Source organism: Sander lucioperca, chromosome 18 (assembly GCF_008315115.2).
Source record: "Sander lucioperca isolate FBNREF2018 chromosome 18, SLUC_FBN_1.2, whole genome shotgun sequence".
Taxonomy (NCBI): domain Eukaryota; kingdom Metazoa; phylum Chordata; class Actinopteri; order Perciformes; family Percidae; genus Sander; species Sander lucioperca.
The window spans coordinates 14,470,564-14,494,290 of record NC_050190.1 but is presented as its reverse complement, the minus strand read 5'-3'; the positions used below and the strand labels follow the sequence as shown (position 1 = coordinate 14,494,290).

General features: G+C 40.8%; 2 protein-coding genes across 4 annotated transcripts; one reads left to right on the top strand and one right to left on the bottom strand.

The window, feature by feature from the left end:
- The first annotated feature begins 11,014 nt into the window (after window positions 1–11,014).
- On the top strand, window positions 11,015–21,163 carry chrm5a (cholinergic receptor, muscarinic 5a). Of its 2 annotated transcripts, none has more exons than XM_035994569.1 (2): window positions 11,015–11,721; window positions 18,128–21,163. In XM_035994569.1, exon 2 carries the CDS (start codon window positions 18,194–18,196, stop codon window positions 19,775–19,777), a length of 1,584 nt encoding a protein of 527 aa, XP_035850462.1. In that variant the 5' UTR covers window positions 11,015–11,721; window positions 18,128–18,193; the 3' UTR covers window positions 19,778–21,163. The 2 variants fall into 2 exon arrangements, with proteins under 2 accessions (XP_035850462.1, XP_031135026.1); XM_031279166.2 differs by having other exon boundaries at window positions 11,016–11,721; window positions 18,125–21,163.
- Window positions 20,680–23,595, bottom strand: zgc:194887 (uncharacterized protein LOC571819 homolog). 2 transcript variants are annotated; one of them, XM_031279168.2, is made up of 3 exons: window positions 23,143–23,595; window positions 22,873–23,028; window positions 20,680–21,999 (listed from the first exon to the last, which is right to left on the bottom strand). In XM_031279168.2, the coding sequence occupies exons 2-3, from the start codon at window positions 23,015–23,017 to the stop codon at window positions 21,305–21,307; spliced, it is 840 nt and encodes a 279-aa protein (XP_031135028.1). In that variant the 5' UTR covers window positions 23,018–23,028; window positions 23,143–23,595; the 3' UTR covers window positions 20,680–21,304. The 2 variants fall into 2 exon arrangements, with proteins under 2 accessions (XP_031135028.1, XP_035850464.1); XM_035994571.1 differs by having other exon boundaries at window positions 22,873–23,031; window positions 23,186–23,595.
- Window positions 23,596–23,727: the final 132 nt, after the last annotated feature.

The window sequence follows — 23,727 nt, the reverse complement described above, 5'->3', positions numbered from 1 at the left end:
GGTCCCCAGGTGCATCCTTGTGAACCGAGGTAAGCCTTAGAGAGTCTGTCCCTGGAAAAATTCCAAAGCTTGTGGACCTCAGGCCATACGGAGGGCAACGGGGTATGGATGAAGATAAGCAGATGCACTTTGCTCAGGCATGAAATGCTTTCCAAGGAATGTGGACAGAGATATGGAGAGAGGGAGAAAGATAGAACACAAAAGTGACAGAACGAAGAAGAGGAGGCTGAAAAAGTGAATGAGTCACCATGCAGAACACAAAACACATTCTTTTTGTTCTCGTGGAGATGAGTCACAGTGGATTAATGTAGTTTTTGACATTTGTCCTTTTGCCATATTGTTTTAGGATGTATGACATTTGCTCTAAAACGAGTCAAATCTTTTGGGGAGACTTAATTTGCGAAGATTAATCCAGACCTCGACTGTATCTCTCCTTTTCTGCAAAATCTCTATGCCCAAGAGGCTGAGAATAGCAAGCGTGACCAGAGCCTTCGGGGGCAGCAGTATAGTGAAAAGCCTCCTTAACGGCTTGTGATTTAGGAATTCAGCACAAGCATGGCAGAGTTTTCCACTGACTGCTGCTGCAGCTCAATATCCACCTCCATGACAGGGTTCGGCATCATTCTTGCGCTCTAAGGCCATTTCTGGCTCACCAACAACATTATACCCGTTCATATTGGTAAATGAAGGAAATCATCAGATCAAGAATAAGAGCCAATGAGAGCCAGAAGGCTTTCTTTTAAAGTAACTATTTGTATCCAGCACAAAACATTCATTTAAACAATGTTTAAAATCAATACACTGAGTATGGCAACAACACAGTGATCTAAATAAATGGACATTCTTCTCTAATGATCGATACACATATTAATATATATTTGCTTTGAGGGAAAAATATTTCACTGCGAAACAGCCTCTTATTAAAATTATCTGGCAGTCGATGTGAAACAATTGGAACTTCCTAAATGCTGTACTCTCAGCAAAAAGCAATCCTGGCTCAAATCCACTGCAGTGATTTGAAATGAAACTCTTTACAAAGATGCATTTCCTGAGAAAGATATTCCATTTTAAATGGCTTCAAACATCTGATGCACTTGGCTGTTTTGTTGTTCTGGGATGTTTGCTATGTATAAAACACTAATGGATGGGATACAAATGTGCCAGTAGGAACAAACTCTGTAGCAAATGTAAATGATCTATGCAAGTGTTATGTCTCCCACAATTGTTGATCTCTTGCCACCACAGGGCTGCATATAGACACTATTCATCATCTGATTGAAATGATGAATGAGGAATTAGAGTTTAGATTCTCTGCCCGGGCCCTTCATCAAGCATTTGTGTTTTTTTTAATCATTACTTTATTAGCCTAATTGGGTGGGGAGAAAGCTATGCCTCTCCAGCTTCTCCCGTAGCTCTGGGTATATGTCCTGACTTGAGTAAACTGTGCTAAATCGTGTCTCCCTCATCTGTAGTAGCACTGTCTTCGATAATTGCGCAACCAGTCCAGATTGTTTCTGATATCCCACGAGTCCTTTAGCAGCAGATATGGTCTCTCCATCGGCATGCAGACTGTGCCAAAGGACAGTATTAATTAGGTGATCGAGACAAGAAAGTCTCCTATATGGTTCCAGGGCTTTGATTATGTTGCTGCCTTGATATGTTACCCACAGGTAAAATGAATTGTAGTTGAGAACGTCAGTTATAACGGCCCACGTATTAAAAAATTGTCAGGTTTAAATCGGCCTCGGGCTCATAATTACAGTTAATGGCCCAATCCCAAAGTGAGCCCTGAGGACTAAGGACTAAAGACTCACATACTTAATTGATCTCAGGTGCTAACTGAGTGAGTGTGTGAGGCCACATGAGCTCAGATAGGTAAAAAATGGGATTGGGACAGCACTTCACGAGATCACATGTTACCTTGGTGACGTTTAATAACAAAGATGTTGCTGACACTTGCCGGTTTGGGAATTTTCATTTTAAGTTTGTTGCTTTCCACACGGCCAAGGCACAGGAGACGGCTGCCTGATTCCCAATTTTTTCAAACTCTTGTTTTACAAGCTGGACAACAGGTTGGTCTGTGTTCCGTGGTCATGTGTCGTGCCCTATGGTCTCCGCGGTAAACGTCACAACGCTTTGAACTGTGGGTAATTCCCTTTGGTGAAGTCTGCATCGATGCAGACTCACGGAAAGGGCTCGGTAAGTGTGTACTCAAACCCTCACGCCCTTTGAAATTCGACATTGGGACAACCCTAAGCCCTTACGAATTTTGCGAAAACGCGCACCAAAGTCTGTGAGTCTGTGAGTCCGGACTTTGGGATTGGGCCAATGTGTCGGGGCGGGCCGGGCTCGGACACAACGTGCACGGGCTCGGGTAGGGTTGGGCTTGATTTTTTGGGCCCGATCTAAGCTTTATGAAGAATCAACATAAGCTCTGGCAGTGCGAGTGCAGTTCAGTATCAGCTGACTCTTTGATTACCGATCACATTTAAGCACATCCCAATCACATTAAATCAAGATAATGAGATACTTCTTTGCTTTGTCATTGTATTTCAGCTGATTGTTGCTTCACCTGCTATACTCTGTTACTGGCTGTGTCATTTCTTACTCCCTTGACCACCCCGGCCACCATCTTATTACTATACCTGGTGAGAGCATTTCTCAATTTATGCTTCATATGGATGCCATAGCTCAATTATATAGGTTTGTTGGGTTCTGTTCTGTATAGCCCTTTTTGGGGAAAATTGACATCTCTGTGTATTATTTATATCCTCTCAGTGTATAAGAAAAAAAAGCAATTTCCCCAAATAAACGTGTCCAACCATTTATTGCTGTAATTGCTTTAAATTATCCACGCCATCCCAATTGCAAGACATATGCATTAAGACATGTTTTAATGTCTTCTTTGTTAACTGGTCTTTAAAAGTGATATATTGTAAATGGAAACTGGAAATGTAATGTCTATAAACAGATATCTGCACATGAATGCAGAATCTGTAGGCAACGGCAAAAGATGTTGGTATCAAACGTTCTGGTTTCCATTTGTAGTCCGTTTGTAGTCTGGGTAGTATTGGTCAATCACGTTTGAGTGGGTTTTGGTTTCATGCAGGTAAACAGTCTGTGGAGAGGTGAAACATATTGGCTGAAATGTAGTCTCAGAACTTATCGGCTACGTACAACGACGATTTAGCTTTTGTTAACTTTTTTTATTTATTTATCTGCTGTTCATATGCAGATATCTGTTTATAGGGATGTCCTTTCTCAACTCCAACTCCATTCTCGCGTCTCGTGCTAATCGGACCCGGCGCACAGAAGATGAAGTGGCTCAGATATCCACTGGCTACACTGGAACCCCCAAATATTGGCCATTGCCCCCAGAGGCTAAATCATCGTCAGACTTAAGAATTAAACACTTCCGGGATTGTTCAGGTGCTGCCGGAAATTCTGCTGGATGTCTTTCATTTTGGCCGGATGTCTGTTACCTTCCGCTTTATTTGTGTTGGCATTTTAAACTCTGGTCGATTTATGAGGACTATGGTTAACTGCTCCTCAGATCTCTGCAGGGTAAATCCATACAGCTAGCTAGACTATCTGTCCAATCTGAGTTTTCAATGCCTAACCCCAACCAATCGAGCTGCTTCGTAGGGCAGGACTTGCCTAGAAGTTACGTGGGATCCATAATAACGCGTCAGTGAGACATCTGTTTGTCATGCACTTCCTGCCCGCCCTTCATCTGACTCATCGTTGCGAATGCAGCTGGCGCAGCAGTTCGTCAGCCGACAGGAGATGGCCCTCTATTATGTCAGATCTGTGGTGTTGACACAAGAATAATCACAGGTTAATGGAGTGACACCACTGAAGCCAAGTTATCTCCTTTCTCTCACACAAACATCACACAAAACCATCACGTCTACCCAATTTGAAGTCTCCATATATGAAACTAGGCCTGGGTCAGCAGGCATTCTCTTTGATGGAGGCAGAAAACTTGGTGTCACTTGTTCAAACCCACATTCTAAACTGGGCCATGCTTTTTTTGGGAGCAGGATCTACACTAATAGTGCCATTCGGGCCTCGTACACAATTTTGAGGGTCAATGTTTAAATGAATAAAGTTTTATCTACGAGAAAGCAGAGACTGTTCTCAAGTTCTCTCTGTACAGCATTAGTTGAACTGAAGTCTTTCGTAACAAGTTGCAAATGTAGAAGCGCTTTGATGTGATGTGTGTGCCTCTTGCTTCAGAGTTAGGATGTGTTCTGTCTTTGAAGCAATAATCTTTATTAATATAACCAAAATCATTTGTGGACCATTTGTGTTTTCATTAAGTGCATCTTCTTTTTTGAAGTAGACATGCAAGATTCACGATCAAATTGACTTAAACGAGCTTAAATTTCCCGAACAGGAGCACAAAGTTGTGTTTGTAACTGGGTTAGGGCATTTCAGACCAAAGGCAGCAACGGCACCGCTGCGCTCTGAAACCCATTGTTTGCACCGCAACAGCGTTTCGCTACTTTGAGCAAAGCGCAGCAGCAGCGTGCCGTCGGCGGGTTCGTGATGTAGATGTTCGCGATGTGGCAAGTGCAGTACAAACAGCGTTGGCTCTTTAAAAGATACTGTATACTGTTGATGCAGTTGTGTGCAGAGATGATTTTTTTTTTTACCTTTGGTGAGAGCCAGGCTTACATTTTTCCCTGATTCCAGTCTTTTTTTTTGTATTCCACAAAAAAGTCAAACATTCCACAAACAAACAACAGAACAAATACATGACAGATTACGTCTAACCATCAAATAACAACAAAACATCAAAAGATAAAATAAAAATAGAAAAAGAAAAGGAAGAGAAAGAAAATGCTAATAAATAAATCAGTAAATAAAAACTAACAATAATAGTAAGGTGCTTGAGCTTCCTTCCTTATTCACAAATCAATTTTTCGATAAACTCAATGATCTCTCAGAGTAATCAGAGTGATGAAAAAAAGGGCACAAAATAGAAACAATAATTTTCATTTATTTCTAACTGGCTGCTGGATGTCCTGTAGGTTCATAAATTGATAAAATTAAGTGGTACCAATCTTCTCACCTCACTCATAAAAAAAACAAATAAATTGTTATTATTATAAAAAAATTGTGAAAAGGTTCTCTCTATATGTTTTCACATGTCCACATTCCCTACATTTCCTACAGCAGTCACTGTCATCAGGCTCAGTCAGGCCACCTGTGCCTAGTTAGGTACAGGTGGAGCCATGAATCAGTTGGTTTATTTCCAATTTAATCAATAAGATATTATCAGGTTTATGTGCTTGTCTGTGCAATATGTTAACCTTGGTGATGTTTTCCAATTTTGATTTTCCCTTTTTTATTAGTGTCATAATGGTCATTGGCAATCTGGGCTGAAGAGGAAGGGGAGGGCTCAGTAGTCTCTTCATCTTTCTATCTGTTGGCTAGGTAAGGGGTGGAGGAGCATAACATTTATTCTAAGGGGATGAGTTTATTAATAGTTTCTTCACCTTGAAATATTGTTGGCATTCAAATGTTTGCTATGCTCCTGCAAGGATCAGGTTTTAGTGGAAATTTCCTTCTCTGGTTTACCTGATCCCCATGCAGTGGTTTATTCCAATTAGGTTAGTGGTTTAGTCCAATTAGGGTGGGGCCAGGAAAGGTATGTTACTGTAAGCGACTTAGGCATTGACTGTGGGAGAGTCTGTTTTATTTAGAAAAGGGCACAAGCCCTGAGCTATCCTCCACCCTCAAGACTCAACCTACCTACCTGCTGTTGGAGAGTTGTTGTTGGGAGCAACTTGGTATGAGGCTGTGGTTTTATATAATTTTTTCAGCTTATTTGCTCTGTCTTAATTTTCTCCTCTGTTTTATTGTGATTTTTAGTTAATTAAACCAACACCTTTTTTTGCACGGACTTCGGTTTCCCGAGCCGTTCCTTAATTCAACATCCATTTTTTTTCTACTCACCTCCAGTGCCAGACAGCCACACTAAAATCCCTTATTTATGTGAAGTTACTACCAGTAATGCTACACAACTAATCTCTACTTTTGATGGAAAGAGACATAGATAGAGTAGATAGGTAGAGTATTTTATTAATAAAGGGAAATTGCAGCAGCCAATTCAATAAATCACAAAACAGACGACATGGACACCCAAAGAGGTAGATGATGATAATAAAATAGATACTTATAATAATTAAATCAAAAAGATATAAATAACAGCATTTGTTTCAAAAACTAGAACTGGACTAAAACTAAAAAACCCAAGACCATATTTTAAATATATACAGTTACTATAATGCCTGGTAATATGCTGTACATGGTTAGTGCAAATCTTGTAGATATTGTATTGGTATGATAAGGTTCACATACAGTATACAGTACATGTATATAATATACAGGAATGTATTTATGTGCAATGCTCAACTCATTAGTTTATGGGTAGATATGCAGATATGTTATAATACAGGAATGTGTGGTATCACAATCGATACAAAGATATGATACTGACAAAAATTCACAGTTCAGGCAGGACACTTGTCAATAAATAGATTCAGCACACCTCCCTGCCCTTCCATATGCAGTCATGGAAAGCCTTAAGCGGGGAGAACAGCAGTGGCAGGATCCCCCTAGGGTACAGAACAGAGCAGCATCAATGACTGCAGACATGACATTGATTAAGTCAGACAACATAAATATAAATTTAAAAGGAGGAGCTGGGGTGGAGGTGGGTTGCAAGCGCTAGCAGAGATGCAGCAAGGTAGGTTGGGAAAAGCAGTTTAAATAGAGCGCTCTATTTGGAAATCCAGTCATATGCTTAGCAGGAAATCAGCTGAGCCATCAGCTGGTGTGCTGGCTTAGGGACTGTCAGCTACAGTATGTGCTGAGATAATAGCCAAGCTTGACTCCATGAACTGCCTGAACTTACGCTATGCTTCATTTGTGGTTTTGAAAAGGGAAAGTTGACAGTAAACATTATTTAATGAATACATGTGGACATGGATCAATGACATTTCCCAACATTGTTATGATTATCTACATTCTGTACTAATCTAAATGGTGCAAATGATTCATCTTTTTATTCATCACTGACCAAGCAGAAGACATGATTGCAAAACTTCCCCTCATGGAGTAAAAACGTCATTTCTTATAAGCCGCATGAGCAGAAACTGTGGCTGGTGGCTTATAGAATTTCCACAATGAGAAATAGTGGATTCACTAAAACATACTATACCTCAGGATATTGCATGATAAATGGGCCCTCCTATTAGAACATAGCATGTGAATAAACCAGATTAGAACAATGTCCTGGGGATGGACACAAGAATTCATCTCACCAGGGGTGAAAGAAACAAGCTTTGTATCAGCGCGAAAATGAATATGATTTATTGGTACTAGACTTCTACTTGTTCACGGAGGATGATTATAAACATGATGGAGCTGTTTTAGTTGGATGTCATACCTTCTCTCTTTCAGGATTTTTCCATCTCTCATCTCAGAGAGGGGCAGATGGAAGCATTCAGCGGGTGGTTCTGAGTTACAGTGATTAAAAAGACACAGACAGCTCTGCAAGGCCAGCCCAATGTGAGAGCAGGCCAGTGCTCAGACAGACAAGTAGAGTCAGAGAGAGAGAGAGAGAGAGAGAGAGAGATCAGATATTGAACACCCTTTATCAATTCTTTTCAGTCTCTTTTCTCTTCTACTTTGTCTCTCTGGGGTCAGGCTGGGGCAAGCTTTGTTGAAAAGGTGTTTAATTTCTTTTTCTCTTCACACAGTGAAAATTTGGCTGCTGCTGATAAGATTCTCCGTGGCATTGGCCGCGCTCATTTGAAGCCTTGACACCCTTTTTTGGCGACCAATAATTCAGGCGAATGGTGCCTGGACAACCTGATAGGGAGGGAGTCTGGACATCTTGTACACAGTGTCCTCCACAGGATCTGCGTCAGTATGCACATAAGTGCATTCGCGTATCACACACCTGCATACACAAGGGCAACAGCGACTCAGTGATGTCATTAGCGTAAAATGGGAAATAAACTCTAACCAAGCAGTGTTTACTTGGTATTTTTTGATTTTGCAAATATGCCATTGTGAAGGTGTGTGTTCACATGGGCCATATGAAAGTTTTTTTTGATTCCCTCTATTCTCTTCTCTTTGTTCTTTAATTCAATTCTTCAGATATAGATCAATAAAATTGATTGCAGCCCACAAATTACAGTGTAACTATCTAAATGCTATGTTGTCCAAAGTTAAAAAACGATCTCCCTACAAGCACCTCTAAAGCCTTCAAATTATTAATTGTCTGGCAACCCTACGGGGACAACAAGGCTCCAAGGAACTGTGCACGGTCAAGAAATATTCCTGCACGCAACCGGCCGTAAAACTACTAATTGTTATTCTTAGACTCCAGATTTTGAACGAATTCAACAAACAAAATAAACCGCGTGAATTCTTGAGCTTTAGAGGTTCTGGTAGACAAATTGTGTTACCTATAAACTGAGCCAGAGTAGCTGTTTCCCATTGTTTCCAGTCTTAAGCTAACTAGTTTCTTGCGTTTGCTTCATATTGAACAGACTGACATGAAAGTGGTATCGATCTTCTCGTCTAATTCTTTGCAAGATATCAAAAAAAGAATGTTTTCCAAAATGTTGAACTGCCTCCCTGAAAACACCATTGATGACATTTGTGTGTAATAAATAGCTCACCACACTATTTTATATTATGTATGTTGTACCCTAAACTTTAATTAAGTTTGTTACAGGGTGGAAGTGTATATGGCTCCTTAACTGTGATGATATGACAGGACTAAATACTCACACTGTCATGGGCTGTGAAGCTAAAGCTTTACCAATATGGCTTATAACACACACTCACACAGGTACACAAACGCTCACATGTGCACAGGTTAGCCCAGGTCTTGTTCAGACAAAGCCATTGTTTTTAAGCAGGAGTATCTAAGGAGTAGGTGTTGGATGTCTGAAAGGAGTGCAAACCACAGGTCCACAATAACAGCTCAACCTAATCTCCACTGTCTAGGCAACATTAAAGTTGCATTGTAGGGAGGAAGAGCTCATGTACCACCCAGACCCGGCTGATTTCATTTACTGTTCGTCAGTGACATGGATACTGCTTCTTGATTCTAATTTCGGTAAGCACTGAGGTATTCATGACCCTAAACATAGCTTTCATCAAATATTGGAAAACTTTCCTCATCAGAAGGCTTTAAACAAAGTGTTTGTGCAGCAAATTGCTTAAAACCAGAACACCCTGTGTATCTTATCATCTACAAAACAAATCTTTTATACTCAGGGATAAAAGCAAGCTTCACAGTAGGGGGACATATAAATCCACTGAAACAGTACAAGGTATTGGAAAATCATTATGTCAAAAAGGAGTTGTTGCTTGGGGCCAGAAGGAGACAGAAAAAAAAAGGCAGGCACGACGGCAGATAAATATTTGTTGCACATCAAAGCCTTGAAGAGAGAAGGACATCAGAAGAGTCGATTCTTTCAGCCAGTCTGGAGGGAAACGTATGCCGGGGATTAACTAGATTAAAAGGGCTTCCAAAGTGACAATTGATTGTTTCATTTGATTATTGTGCTGCTTCTTTATCATTTATAGTGAAGGAAGCTAATTCCTAATTTGAAAAAAAGTGCAGTATATAGCTAAATGAAGCTGATTACCAAGGTTCAGTTCAGGAAGAGTCCTTCACTTAAAGCACAAACACTTTCAGAGGAAAAGTAGAAAGAAAAAAAAGATATCAGAATCGCACCATGTAGAGGCTGATCTTATTTTTGCCAGCATATGGGTGCACAATTGGGTCAGGAGATAAGCAAGCCCCTGTGGACTATGGACAGATGCAATTTATCTTTGGCTGTGTTGATGTCCTCCCCCATCTCATCTCTCTCACAGGCATGCAGTGATAAGACAGCAACCTGTGGAAAATCACCCATGCCTTCAGGATGCAGATGAGCAGAGATGCCTGAATGATAGCACTGCTATGACATGCAGTGCAGTGACATCTGCTATTATTAGAAGCATGTGAATATTGTTTCCCAGAGATGATGATCAAAATCAAAAAGATATCTGGAAGAAAAAGCACTTTCAGTTTCAATGTATTGGAAAACCATTTTAGTGTTAAAGGTCACACGCTTCATTTCAGTTACTGATCTATAATCAGTTTTTAATGAGAAAGTGAATAATGCATAAGCTTGACAGTATTTCGAATTGACTTTTGTGATTTAATCAATAAGACACATCCTGCAAAAATAATCAACATGAATGAGCTTGTAAGGCAATAGCACGTTGGTGTGTGCACCTGTGCCTTTGTGTGAGTGTTAATGTGTGGATGTATCACATAAAAAACATGACTATGCGCTAAAGGGAAATACCTTCAGTATATTCTACAATTCAAAGTAATATATTGGCAGCAACCGGATTTATTTGTGTATCTCTCTGACAGTTTGATGGGAGCTCATGGGACAGATCAGCAACCATCATCTGGATTAAAACATATGAGGACTTTAAACCAATCCAGTACAGTCAGCGAATGCCAAGCGAATAATTCCCCAATCAGCACAATGACATGCATGCTGTGTATGCATGTGCATGTACACACGCACACACAGACAAACACACATGCAAATGGCCCAATGAAAAACATCTGTCACTTCAGTAGTCTGATTATCTGGCCCAAGCCATGTCAGCACTCTCCCATGTGAGCACAAAGGCAGCAGTGGTGTTTTATGCTCTGCAGATAAGTTTGCTGATAACCACAAGGCTGTTCAAACACTGTCTCTTCTTGCTTTGCTGTAAAACACACACAAAAGACATGCCGTTGGATGTAGATTAATGGTTTATGTGACACAACCACACAAAAACAGGATATAGCTTGACTGCTCTGACTAAACACCACTCTCCCCCATCAACATCCTCCCGCCCCTACACATTCAAAAGCCTCTAAAAGCCACCCAGCCACCTCCTTTTCTCCCCCCCCTCCCCCGTCACACTCTGTGATCTGACTGGCATGCTCACTGTCCCGAAACATGATGAACCATTCAGCCCTATGGGAATTTCTCCTCCCTGCTAGCTCACGTCAGCTACATCGGTGTCTGTGGGCCAGAGTAGATGCAGCAGCAGCAGCAGTAGCAGCAGTGTGGCAGTAGCAGTGACTTGGCTCAGGCGTCAGGCAGCCTCTGAGTGACATTCTGCTTCAAATTGGCTGAGAGGTAGTTCATCCAGCTCAGCTCACACTGGGAGGAAAAGTTCTCTCTCCTTTCTTTGGCTCCTGAGCAGATTCTACTAATTTATGAATGACTGAGGATAGATTATCTGCAACTTGAGGATACTTTCTCATCTGGATGCACGGTGGCTGTGTTAGATGGCCGTGGGGGAATGTGATGCCGTACTCTGCAGCCTCTTGAACAGGGATGACCGAAGCCTACTGGTGTCCACCCTCCTCTTACTCTTCGTCCGCTTTCTCCTCTGCCTCTGTGCTCACACTTTTTACCTTTTGGACCCCTCTGGCATGCAAGGGTCAAGTCAGCTGGATTTTCCCATCCACCTCAATCCTCTCTCCAACTGTGTTGTGATCCTGTTCCTCAGCGCACACTTGACCTGAAGGCTTCCTAGGCAAAACAAAAGGATTAACCATGAATTGTGCTCTCACCACGAGACACAATGCCCCCTTAAACAGACGACTGTGAGATCTGATAAAAGTCAACTGTGAGTATGTTCATCTTTTTTCCCTTTCCCTTTACATCAGTGACTTGTTTCAGAGTCTCCAGAGAATCATGAGTGATTGAGTATGCACTTTTTGATTAATGCACAAAGGCGTGACCTGGATTTAAGGGGAAACAGCGTCATGTGTGCACAAGTGCATGTCTGAGAGGTCTTGACATGTATTTTTAATGTAGCCTTTTACCGTGATGAAAGCAACAGAGAATGTACTGGCAGAAAAATATGTGTGCGTCTGTTCTACTGGAGGACTTGGAGTATAGAAAAGTGCCATACATTAGATATTTCCATAGGCTGTAAGGCATTCAATATCTTGCCTCTTCACATAGCAACATATCTATTTATTTTATACGCTCATCAATCTTTCACATATCTCTGTTTCAAATGTTCTCTCAGTCTGTCAGTAGTACACCTAATTTTATGGCACAATCATATTTCTTCCCCTGTCTCTCCTCTACTCCTATCTCCTTTTAGACTTGTCTTTGAAATATCGGAAATTTCAAAATGGTATCCTCATTTCAACTGCATAGTTCTAAAATGAAAAACAATCAATATTTTTTCTCAAAAGCTAAAGCACAAGGCTCTCACATCCTTTGCCTCGTCTCTTTATTAAGTGGAAATGACAAAACAGGGAAGGGATAAGCAGTGAAGCGAGATTTTAACGAGTCCATCCAGTCCCCACAGATCTTGTGAGGTGCTGCAACAAATGAAGAAAGGTTGTGGTTCTCTTAAAGCAGTCTCTGGAAGTAGTCTAAACCTAAAACAGCAATGGTTTGGTGGGTTAGAAAAATTGTAACTAGATCGTAGAACACTAGATTTTATGCAGCAATTTCACCTTAAATCACATTTTTGGTGAAATTGTCAATGATTTTCCAGCAGGGATGTACTACGGCATCAGATCTTTTTCTTTAAGTTCATACATAGTATGCCAGGGAGCTAGATTTTACATATATTAACAAACTGAGTTAGTATGTCCATTTGTTTTTGAGCAACCTAATGAGGTTACCCTCAATTGAGCATAAGTGCCTAGAGTTTATTCAAACCATTACCTTTGTTTTTACCAACAAATGTGACATCAGCAGAAAGAAAACTGGGTGTGTTACAATTTGGGAACAAACATCTGACAACCCCAAACAACGACAGACACTCACGAGGACACAAATGAGGTTATTATAGCCAAATCATTATCTAAATGATGGGGCATTAATGAAATGTTGTTGCTCATAATAAAGAACTCCTTAAGTCATTAAGCGTTACTGTTTTATTCCCTTCAGCAGCTGCCAAACCCACCGGGGTGTTCAAAAGCAGATCATAATATGTAATATTCATTTCATCATTTCTAATCGGAGAAGAGATGAAATTTAAGTTTGCACTATTTTTAAAACTAATTTTAAACTCACATGGGAGAAAACATTTAGGCACGAAATAAAAAAAAAGCAGAAAAGTATACTCTGCATTACCGATTATGGATTCTTACTTTTGTTTGCCACCAATGTTGACACATTGATAAATATTTCAGGTTGCATGTTTCAGAACAAGATCTTACATGTGAACATTTATAATCTTCTTTCTTTCTCCTCCAATACCTGATAAACAGAATAATTCAAGCACTTTTTATGTTATCATCCATGATGCCACATATGCAGGAATCTTAATCATGGGTCAGTGGGCTGACTACAGGATGCACGGACTATTGTGCCAAAAAGCTCTGGGCTAATTTGCATATCATACATACTCACCGCGCAGACACACACAGCGTCCTTTGCCTCCTTTGCTTTGACTCGCCTCTCTTTTGCTTTTTCATCTTGTTTCCCTTTCTTTTACAAATGACACACACACACACACACACACACACACACACACACACACACACACACACACACACACACACACACACGCTATTTGTTATCATGTTTCTGCAACCAAAGGAGAGTGTAGAAAAAGGTTATGTATGACTGGGAGCCCTGGTGGGGGCCAGTGTATGGAGCCACAGCACAGGAGCACTGATGGCCAGGTGCCAGAGGACCTGCAGGAAGCCACCCTTCAACATGTCCGCCTCTGCACTCAGTATGGAGGCTCGGTTCAGATTTGTGCCCCTAGCCTGTCCTCTGTCACAAACTGGGCACTGTTAATCACTGGATCAATGAAAATTACTTATGCATACAGAGCTAACACAATATTTTCAGGAGGCAGTCTAATACTCTTAGGATGTATATGTAATGAGGACGTTTTCTTTTTCTTGGCAAGAGTGAGAGCACGTCTTTACGTCTTTTCAATATTTTGCACTGATGCATAGTGATGAACCCTATATAAAATTTTTACACACTGTATAACCAAGTCAAAATACAGGTGGGATGCTACCAGAAATTCTGCAGCATTGTCTTTGTTTTTCAAACGCGGCACAAAGCTCTTTCCAACCGTGCGTCATGTTTGATACCAAACTGCATCCATAAAAAGTGGCCGCAACAGACCATATTCACTATTTATAGTGATGCAGAGTCCATGTTTACCACAGACTCTGAGTTTATTCTGAGTGTACCATTAAGACGCTTCCTGCTTCGATTTAGAAGCTATTAGCAAGCTTGACTTGCTCTACCTGTTGAGGTCAAGAGGTAGAACAAGTCTATTCTGTGTCTCTGTGTGTGTGTGTGTGTGTGTGTGTGTGTGTGTGTGCGTGTGCGTGTGCGTGTGCGTGTGCGTGTGTGTATGTGTTTATGGTTCAGCCTAGATGCACTTTTTGTTCTGAAAAAGGAAAAGAAACTCTTTTCATACCAGCTGGTGAAGACTATTTTGGTTCAATTACTACTAAACTGGCTTGTGTCCCTACAGCTTAAAATTAGTCACAGAACACTATAAAATATGAATTACGCTGTAAATAAGACGATCAACTCTGTGAGGCTGTTATTGATGTTTAAGCTACATGCTAATGTCAGCGTGCTAACTTGCTCACAACAATAGCCTACTGCTAAGGTTCTTATGTTTATTGGGAGTAATGTTTACCATGTTCTCCATCGTAGTTTAGTGTATGGTTGTAGTGTGTTAGTGTGCTGCTAGCTAATAGTAATAAACACAATGAAGATTGGCTGACACCCCTTAAATATTTCCCCCTGCTAAGAAGAAAACAACCAGACAAGTTGTCCATAGCTGTGTTGCCATAGTATTTGGTCATAAACTGAAGTATTTGACAAATTAAAAATTGACCTGATGACCTGATAATGGCGCCAGACAGAGGATCACCAAAATGATTACAATTCTTTCTGAGGGGTACATGAATATCTGTACCAAATTTTATGGCAGTCCATCCAGTTGTTGAGATATTTCACTTAAGAGCAAAGTGGTGGACCATTCGACCAAGGTAGCTGGCAACGCTAACAATGTTATAGCTAAAGGCTTTGACCTCATTCTGGATGGAATGGAAAAAAGGAAAAAACTTAGTTTTAGAAATCAGTGTACCATTTTACTATATTATGAGGGTTTATGCTAAGGTAAACAATAAGAACAAAACAACGGTTTGTGCATACCAGGAAATAGCAGATAATTCTGTAGACAGATTCATGAAATCTCTTACACTAAACAGTGTAATGATGTAGGGATTTGAGTGATGTGATATAAAATGCCATTCTACAACAGGATGAGTCCTGCAGGAGGACCCCCTCAGTGACTGGAATGTTTTTTGTATGGGCCTCCTGCTATCCTGGCACTCCTGCCTGGCACTGTCAAATGAATGCCAATAAGTGAGGAAGTTATTTCTCAAATACTGGATAGTGATTACGTTGAAAGCATTGTATTGTGGGCTGAAATTGTAATACACTTTAGGAGGAGCTATCCAGTCATGAGAGCAGTTAGGAGAGATCTTCTTGGTACATGAGACGCAGGAGAGATTATGTGAAAGAAAGGAGCAGAATAGTCATTGGTTAAGAAGTTTGGGATGAACGTGTATTGACAAATCCAGCAGTTTGTGCTCGGACAAAACAAAGTAACCGTAAAAATGTTCATCCAGCTTTATCTTCGGCCAGCTGCTGTTTCTCTGCCCACATGTATAACACATCCATGATGCCAGCGCACCCACACTAATTTGCCAAATGTTCAATTGCCACAAACCACATGAAGGATTCTCTCTCTGGATGTGAATTTTCTCTAACTTCACTGTTGCTCCACACTGAGAGCCTCAAACAGTCTCTGCCTTCCTGATGGTGATATGCTACTGCTGTTTTACCTGTCATTTTCAATAGTAAGTAATGATTCTGGAGCTGACAAGGTCTTTGAAGGTCATGCACAGGGCGCAGATGCTGGGCTGTAACATGGCACTGAAATTCCCTTATTTTAAGCAGAGCAAGTGGCATGGTTGAAAATACCAATGCCCAGTTGCCCTAAGTATTTCCTGAGAGAGGAGTGAGGGAGTGAGAAATTATCTTAACTGTGAAACAGTGTGACACAGAGACACTAGCCTCACGCTCAAACACTGAATGGGCATAAATCTGTGTTTTCCCAACAGAATATAATCATGCGCATATACAAATGTACTCAAACCCTGGGGATTTAATGCTGCTTCAACGCATTTGATAAAATCCCTCAAGGCATGACCAACACCACATGGGACTGTCATGCATTTGTAGGTCAGGAAAGACAAGGTATTAAGCTGTAGCACTTTCCCCTAGGCTTGTTTCGAACACATGGGTCCAGTTTGGCATGGATAGCCCCTCAGCCACTATCGATTGGTGCGTCCAGCACTGTGTGAGAGTGAGGGGACCATATGTGCTGTGAGTTTCCACGTGTGGAGGGTGTTTGCTGCTCTCTAGTGGTGCAGGGTGTGTAGTTAGGTGTGAGGGCTCTACCGCCTCAATAATATCTGACACTAGAAACTGCACAATTGCAATGAGCACTGAGCAATGAGCAATGAGCAATGAGCAATGAGGATGTGACTTAATTATCCGTAAAAACAGTGCTTAAACATTATGTGTTGACTAGTGGGTGACTAGTGAGTCCAAACCTTATTGAGATAAGACCAGAACATATGACTTGATGTACTGAGTTGTATACACATGCTTCTGTGGTTGGCTTTGGAGACAGAAAAGACGGACTGAAAATGCTTCTATTTCTAAAGACTAAAGTGCTGCAGAGAAGGGAGTAACCTATATTGCAGGACAAAAGAATTGCACCGGCTCTCCGCAAAGAAAATGTATGCTTGTTTGATTATTTTTGTGTCATCGCTTTTAAAAGTGCTGAAATAGAAATTTGATGCATGGCTGACAAATTAGTTTCCAGTGAGTTTGAAATGGGGGCAGATCTGTATTTTTCACCAACCTCAAAGTTGGGCACAGACTGCATCTGTCATTGTATACACTTACATTATTGATTTTCCTCCCACATTCCAATAACATGCAGGTCACCTGAACTGAAAGTTGCCCATAACTGTAAATGTGACTGTGCTTCTTTTTCTTAAACTCTGCCAAAGATTGGCCACTTTTTTGGGGGTATTTTTGCCTGGTGCATGCAGGGAAAGGTTCTGCCTCCTAATGATTCTGTGCAGTGATAAGTTGGTATAGTGAATGGACGGGCAAGTATGCTCAAAGTTAAACTATCTCTAAACAGATTAAATAATGAAAGCAGAAACATTTTAAATAATGCTGCATTACACATGTGACATTTGCAATTGATGGATTGACTTATGTATTTATTACTGATGCATTTATTCTGCAGTAATGTTATAAAGGAACATCACAATGTGCTAGGTTCTAAATTTCTAGACAAAAAGCTATAAAGCTTGTAAGCGCTAAATACACAAGGCAGTATCCAACATAACCAAAATCACTGTCATCATTTGTTTGTTGGAGGATTTTAGTTTAGTCAAAAACCAGAATTATCTGTGATTTTTTTCATTGTCAAATGGTCATCTTAGAGAACTATGAATTGAGTTAATGCACTATAAATATAACAGCACAAATTTAGAGCAAGGAATACAATTATGTAATGACCTGGATTTTTTTAAATGTGCCACAGATGTTCCCCTAAAACACTCCATATGGGTATACTCACATGAGCTTGATCTAATTGCGTGAGCTGGGTGAAGTACAATAGCTTACTATAATTTTTCCAGTAGATGCAAATGACAAAAATGGAGAAAACAATGCCTTCAATGCCACATGTATATATGACTTACTAAAGTGAATGCTATCATCTGTTAAGAATGTATGAAAAACACAAATTTGTCTAAATGACATTTAGTTTCAAAGAGCAAAACATGTTAAGCCTGTATATTTTCCTTCTGAGTGTCAAGTCAAGTGTTAATATGTGATGCTCAACATGCTGAATTAATGCCATCTAGTGGCTATGAATGGAATTTCTTTTTGTAGGCATGAACGAAATAACATTTTCTTTCCTTTCTTACCAGAAGATCTTCCTGAAAATGACAAATCCAAACACTCTTGTCATGGTTGGATGCTAATAAACACAAAGGATCATGGAAGGAGAGAGTGTACTAAACTCTACTGTAAATACCAGCTCAATGGATATCCATCTGGTCCCTCACAGTCTCTGGGAGGTGATCACCATTGCGACTGTGTCGGCCATAGTCAGCCTCATCACTATTGTGGGGAATGTTCTGGTGATGCTCTCCTTTAAGGTCAACAGCCAGCTAAAGACAGTGAATAATTACTACCTGCTGAGTTTGGCAGCCGCTGACCTCATCATAGGTGTTTTCTCAATGAATCTGTATACCTCGTATATACTGATGGGCTACTGGGCCTTAGGGAACCTCGCCTGTGACCTGTGGTTGGCAGTTGACTATGTAGCCAGTAATGCCTCAGTGATGAATCTGTTGGTGATCAGTTTTGACAGATATTTTTCCATCACCAGACCTCTGACCTACAGGGCCAAGCGGACTCCAAAACGAGCTGGGATCATGATAGGTTTGGCCTGGTTGGTGTCACTTATTCTGTGGGCCCCACCTATTCTCTGCTGGCAATACTTTGTAGGAAAAAGGACTGTTCCTGAGAGGCAATGCCAGATCCAGTTTTTCTCTGAGCCTGTGATAACCTTTGGGACAGCGATTGCTGCCTTTTATATTCCTGTATCAGTCATGACAATCCTATACTGTCGAATCTACAAGGAGACAGAGAAGAGGACCAAAGATCTGGCGGAGCTGCAGGGGATTAATTATCCCACAGACGCTGGGGTCCCCCAGCCTCAGAAGACCATTATCAGATCCTGTTTCAGCTGTAAATTAAGGTCGGCTTCGCATGACAGGAATCAAGCCTCTTGGTCCTCCTCCAGCAGAAGCAATGTGGCCAAATCAGCAGCCACCACCAATGACGAGTGGTCCAAAGCTGGTCAGCTGACCACCTTCAACAGTTATGCTTCGTCCGAGGATGAGGACAGGCCTGTGTCTCCAGGGGGCTTCCAGCCCTCTTTCAGGAACCAGGCTTGTGAGAACATCAAGAGTGGAGTGGGCAGTGAGAGCGAGCAGCTCAGCAGCAGCTATGAAGAGAATAGCTTCTTCCAGACACCACCTAAAAGCAACTCTCAGAAGAGCAGCAAGTGTGTATCCTACAAGTTCAAGCCTGTGGCCAAAGACACTCACGTGGAGCACCACAGCAAAAACGGAGACACCAAAATGGCGTCGTCAACGTTCTCCTCGGCTGAGTCCATGAGCATCCCGTCCACCTCCTCCACGTCGAAGCCCATAGACACCACGCTGAAGAACCAGATCACCAAGAGGAAGAGGATGGTGCTGATCAAGGAGAGGAAGGCAGCTCAGACTCTCAGTGCCATCTTGCTGGCCTTCATCCTAACATGGACGCCTTATAACATCATGGTGCTTATTTCCACCTTCTGCTCAGACTGCATTCCCCTCTCACTCTGGCATCTGGGCTACTGGCTGTGCTATGTTAACAGCACCGTCAATCCCATGTGCTATGCCCTTTGTAACAAGACTTTCCAAAAGACCTTCCGTATGCTCTTACTTTGCCAGTGGAAGAAGAAAAGGACTGAGGAGAAACTATACTGGTATGGACAAAACCCTGCGGTCAGCTCCAAACTTACATGAAATTTTATTTATTTTTAAGATGGTGTATGATGATGGCTGTAAATTATATGTTTGTATTGATAATCTTGGCTTTACGAACTTGAATTCAACACAATATCAAAAGTAAAAAACACTATATCAAGGAGGTGGTAACATTTATAATGTTGCTCCTTAATCAGTAGGTCTGCTATAGTGTGTATTAATTATTGCTCAAACTTTGGAAATTGAAGACTTAAAATTGTCCCAACATAATCAGTGACACTGTAAATAGATTCTAAAATATTAAAGATGCCAGTATTTTCCCTCAAAATTGATGCTCTCATGCCACCGATTAACACACAGATTATGGTATATTGCACTGTATTTGTACTCAATAGGATGCACAGTTTGATATCCGGAGCATAAGAAACTTGCTCTATTCTAATAATTTACACTGTATATTTCTGTAAAAGCATTAGAAATTGCCAGTATCCTCCCCCAAGTTGATGCTCTTACACACAAAATGTCATGACATGCAGTTTCATTCTGTAGGTATTGTGTTTGTATTAATAATGCACATTTGAAATTGCTATTTTATTTTAAAGGGCTAATAAGTGTCGTCCTGAATCTGCTTGCTAAGTCAAGATTGTAACTTGATCATAATCAAAGCCTTTTCACACGTGCCAATGTAATTTGTCAGATAAGTGAATATAAATTCATCTTTGTTGTTTTCACATTACACATTCTGCATTTTCTGTTCTGTAAAATCTCAGCGGACATTAAGGAGTAATGATTCCACAAATTAAAAGACACAAATTAATAAATAACCCCAAACGGAACCCTACTGGTCTACCCTACAAACCCTTCGAACTAAATGACAAACTTGCTAAACAATGTCAGTGTTTACAATAGGAACAGTGTGGAGGATATAAGAGTACACATTGTTTATTATAAACTGTTTATTAGTCTTCATCCTCAGGATATTTTCTTTTTTCTTTGAGCATTGAAATACAGTACTTGTTTTCTCTGAATTACTGTAGCGAAATCAATATGTCATATCTTCATTGTATTTCTGACAAACTTGTAATGTACTGTGGCAAATAAAATGCTGTTTGTAAAATGTTCCTCTGTGTTAGCATTGGATGGGAGATGACATGCAAAAAAAAGATATTTTACATGTATCATAAGCTATAATGTCATGAAACACTTGTTCGTAACTGTGATAAACCAGAAATCTGCACTTGCAATTTGGGGAATGATGAGATGCTTTGCTTCATGTATTGACATAGTGATCGATGGAAACAAAGCTAGAACTAAAACCGTACTGCATTTTTATACTGTGTTCCAAGTTTATGATTTATTTTTTTGTTCTTTTCAGTATTTTGTGATCATGTCCATGCATTTCGGAATAAAATGTGGTGAATTGAATGTCCAGTTTAATGGCCCTTAGGAGAAAATGAGTGATGTAGCGTTCTGTAGTGTTTCTTGCAAAGAAAACCTAAAAAAAACCCTCTTGCTCCTCAATAGTTGCCAAACCCATTGTCACACAGTATCACAAAGCCTATATCCTTATAGCTCATCTTTTTTGCAGTCTCCACTTTGAATCAGTTTAACTGTGTCTGAAGGTTTCACCATCATCCATGCATACTTGCACAGTCGCTCCTTGTTGCAGTCCTTCTGCCAGTAGATGACATTCCTGCGATTGAGGTTGGCACCAGCACAGGCGTCGTACCACCAACCTCCTCCCGGCACCCCTTGAAACTCCAGCTTTGCACAATTTTGGAAGTAGTTATCATTGTCTCTGTCTTTAGTGGTGAATCTCTGGTTGTCATGCAGGTAGTTCTCTGTGTCCAGGGTCAGAGCATCTACAGCAGTGCCCTGGAACAACCCCAGCCTCAGCCTGTATGCCGACGATTCATCCTCCACCAGGAATGGATCATACTCCCCTGTCTTGGTGATGGCATCTCGGTCCACTAGTTTTACTCCCAGTTTATAGTGCCCAGGGCCTTGTGTGAGCTGATGAAGGTATTCGTTCCCGAGCCAGTGATCACCAGTTACAGCCCCAAAGCCATGCTTGTACTCAGCCCAGGTACGATCAAAATTCACGCTGCTATTGATGGTGATATGCTGCACCACGGTCCAGCCTCCCTCCTGCATGGCACAGTAGGCCACGATGGGGTAGTCACCTGGTTGGATCAGGTACACCCCGTCTCTGGCCTGGCCTGAAGAGGTCATCAGCATTTCATGGCAGTCCCTGGGCAGCACTGTTGGGCAAATTAACATATCAGTCATAACACATCAGTCATGTCCTTAGAATAGATTTCTATCGATGTGATGCTTCAGTGGTGTTGACAATCACATTGAATGGGGAATAGGAGTACAATGAGGGCTTTTATTTAAAAAAAAGAAATCTTCTGACATGTATTATATGTCTCATTATGGAGACGTATAAACATATTTACAGATATTTTCCATTGAAACTACTTTTTTCTTATTAATAGTTGACATCTTGGGAAATACGCTTATTTGGTTTCTTGCAAAGGGATTGATTGACACCAGAGTGGTATTTTATAAAATGTCTAACTATTCATTTGCAACCCCTCTGTGTACAATCTCAAAATATCTAACTTTAGCACTCCCAGTCGTAGTGTCAAAAGCTACACTGTGTTAAACAGCAATGCCAGGAATTAGTCATTACATTGATGGCAACAGCACACCAACACTGTTTCTCAATATCTCCCAGCAGGTAAACATGTTAAACTTTGATCAATTGCGAAACTATTACAACTGTTTGTCTGACAAACTATCTTACGAAGAGACACAAATCACCTCACGGGACAAAACACTCATCATTAATGAGTCACTAAGCAATTTGGATCTGCAGGCTGGAATTTGACCCACACCCACAGGAGAATGCACATTGATAATCTGAAGATATAGGTAATTCAACATTTAAAAGCAATCAGTGTTGACTGTTTAACACAAAGTACACACTGTAGCACTATCATCAGAGACAGTTTTGAAGATTCTGCACAAGTTATGGGCATTTCAAATCCCCAACTGCAAACAGAGTACATTATTATTGACATCAAACAGCAAAAACAAAAGTCAAAGTGAAAGTCTACACAAATAAATACCTCTCATTCCACGGTTCAAGACCAAGTTGTGTTCATCTGGAGGAAGGAGATTCAGGTTCTCAGCTTGGAGATGCTCCATGTCCACTCCAGCTACAATTAGCAGCAGCAGGGCTACAGCTGACAGCCAGCATCTCACACACTTCATCCTTCACTTTCTTTTGTCGTCAGACCAACAGTGTTTAGTTAATGATACAGTACTGTACGCTTCTTATTGAATTCAGTGAACTTAATGAAGAACACACAGGAAAACTGTACTGAAGAATGTCTTACCTTCAGTGAAGACCCCTGTATGAGATATGTAGTTCTCTGTACCCAAATCTTCTCCCAGGTTTCTACTGTATTAGTTAACACTTACTGAATGAAAAGCACCAGAATGCAAACAGGGCCGTCGACTGCTGACAGTTCACTGAATTGCAGGTCCTTTCACACAGCTTCTCCTGCCCAGTCACAGGTGGACTTCAGCCTCAGGTTCACATCACAATGACAGACACCAACCCTCCACTTATCTGTGTCAAGTGAGATAATGCCACATGTAAATGGAGAGATATGAGCTATGTAAACCCATATCTCTAAAATCACTTCAAGATGAAATGAGGCTGAAGTCCAGATGAGATTGGATTGTAGGGGTTCAGCTGAAATGTGTTGCTGGTGATCTGGCAGTTTATTTTTCTAACCGTACTTTAACTTGAGGTAAAGAACAGTGTTAAGTTAAAGTAGCACATACAGTTCCAGAGAAGTGTGTGTTTTGTCTTTCCATTAATAAAGTGGAAACATATAGGTGCTGTCTTCTCCTAAAGAAGAAGGGCATTCCAACCTTTGTTTTGGTTGTTATAAATATAAATTTCAAACCAGAAA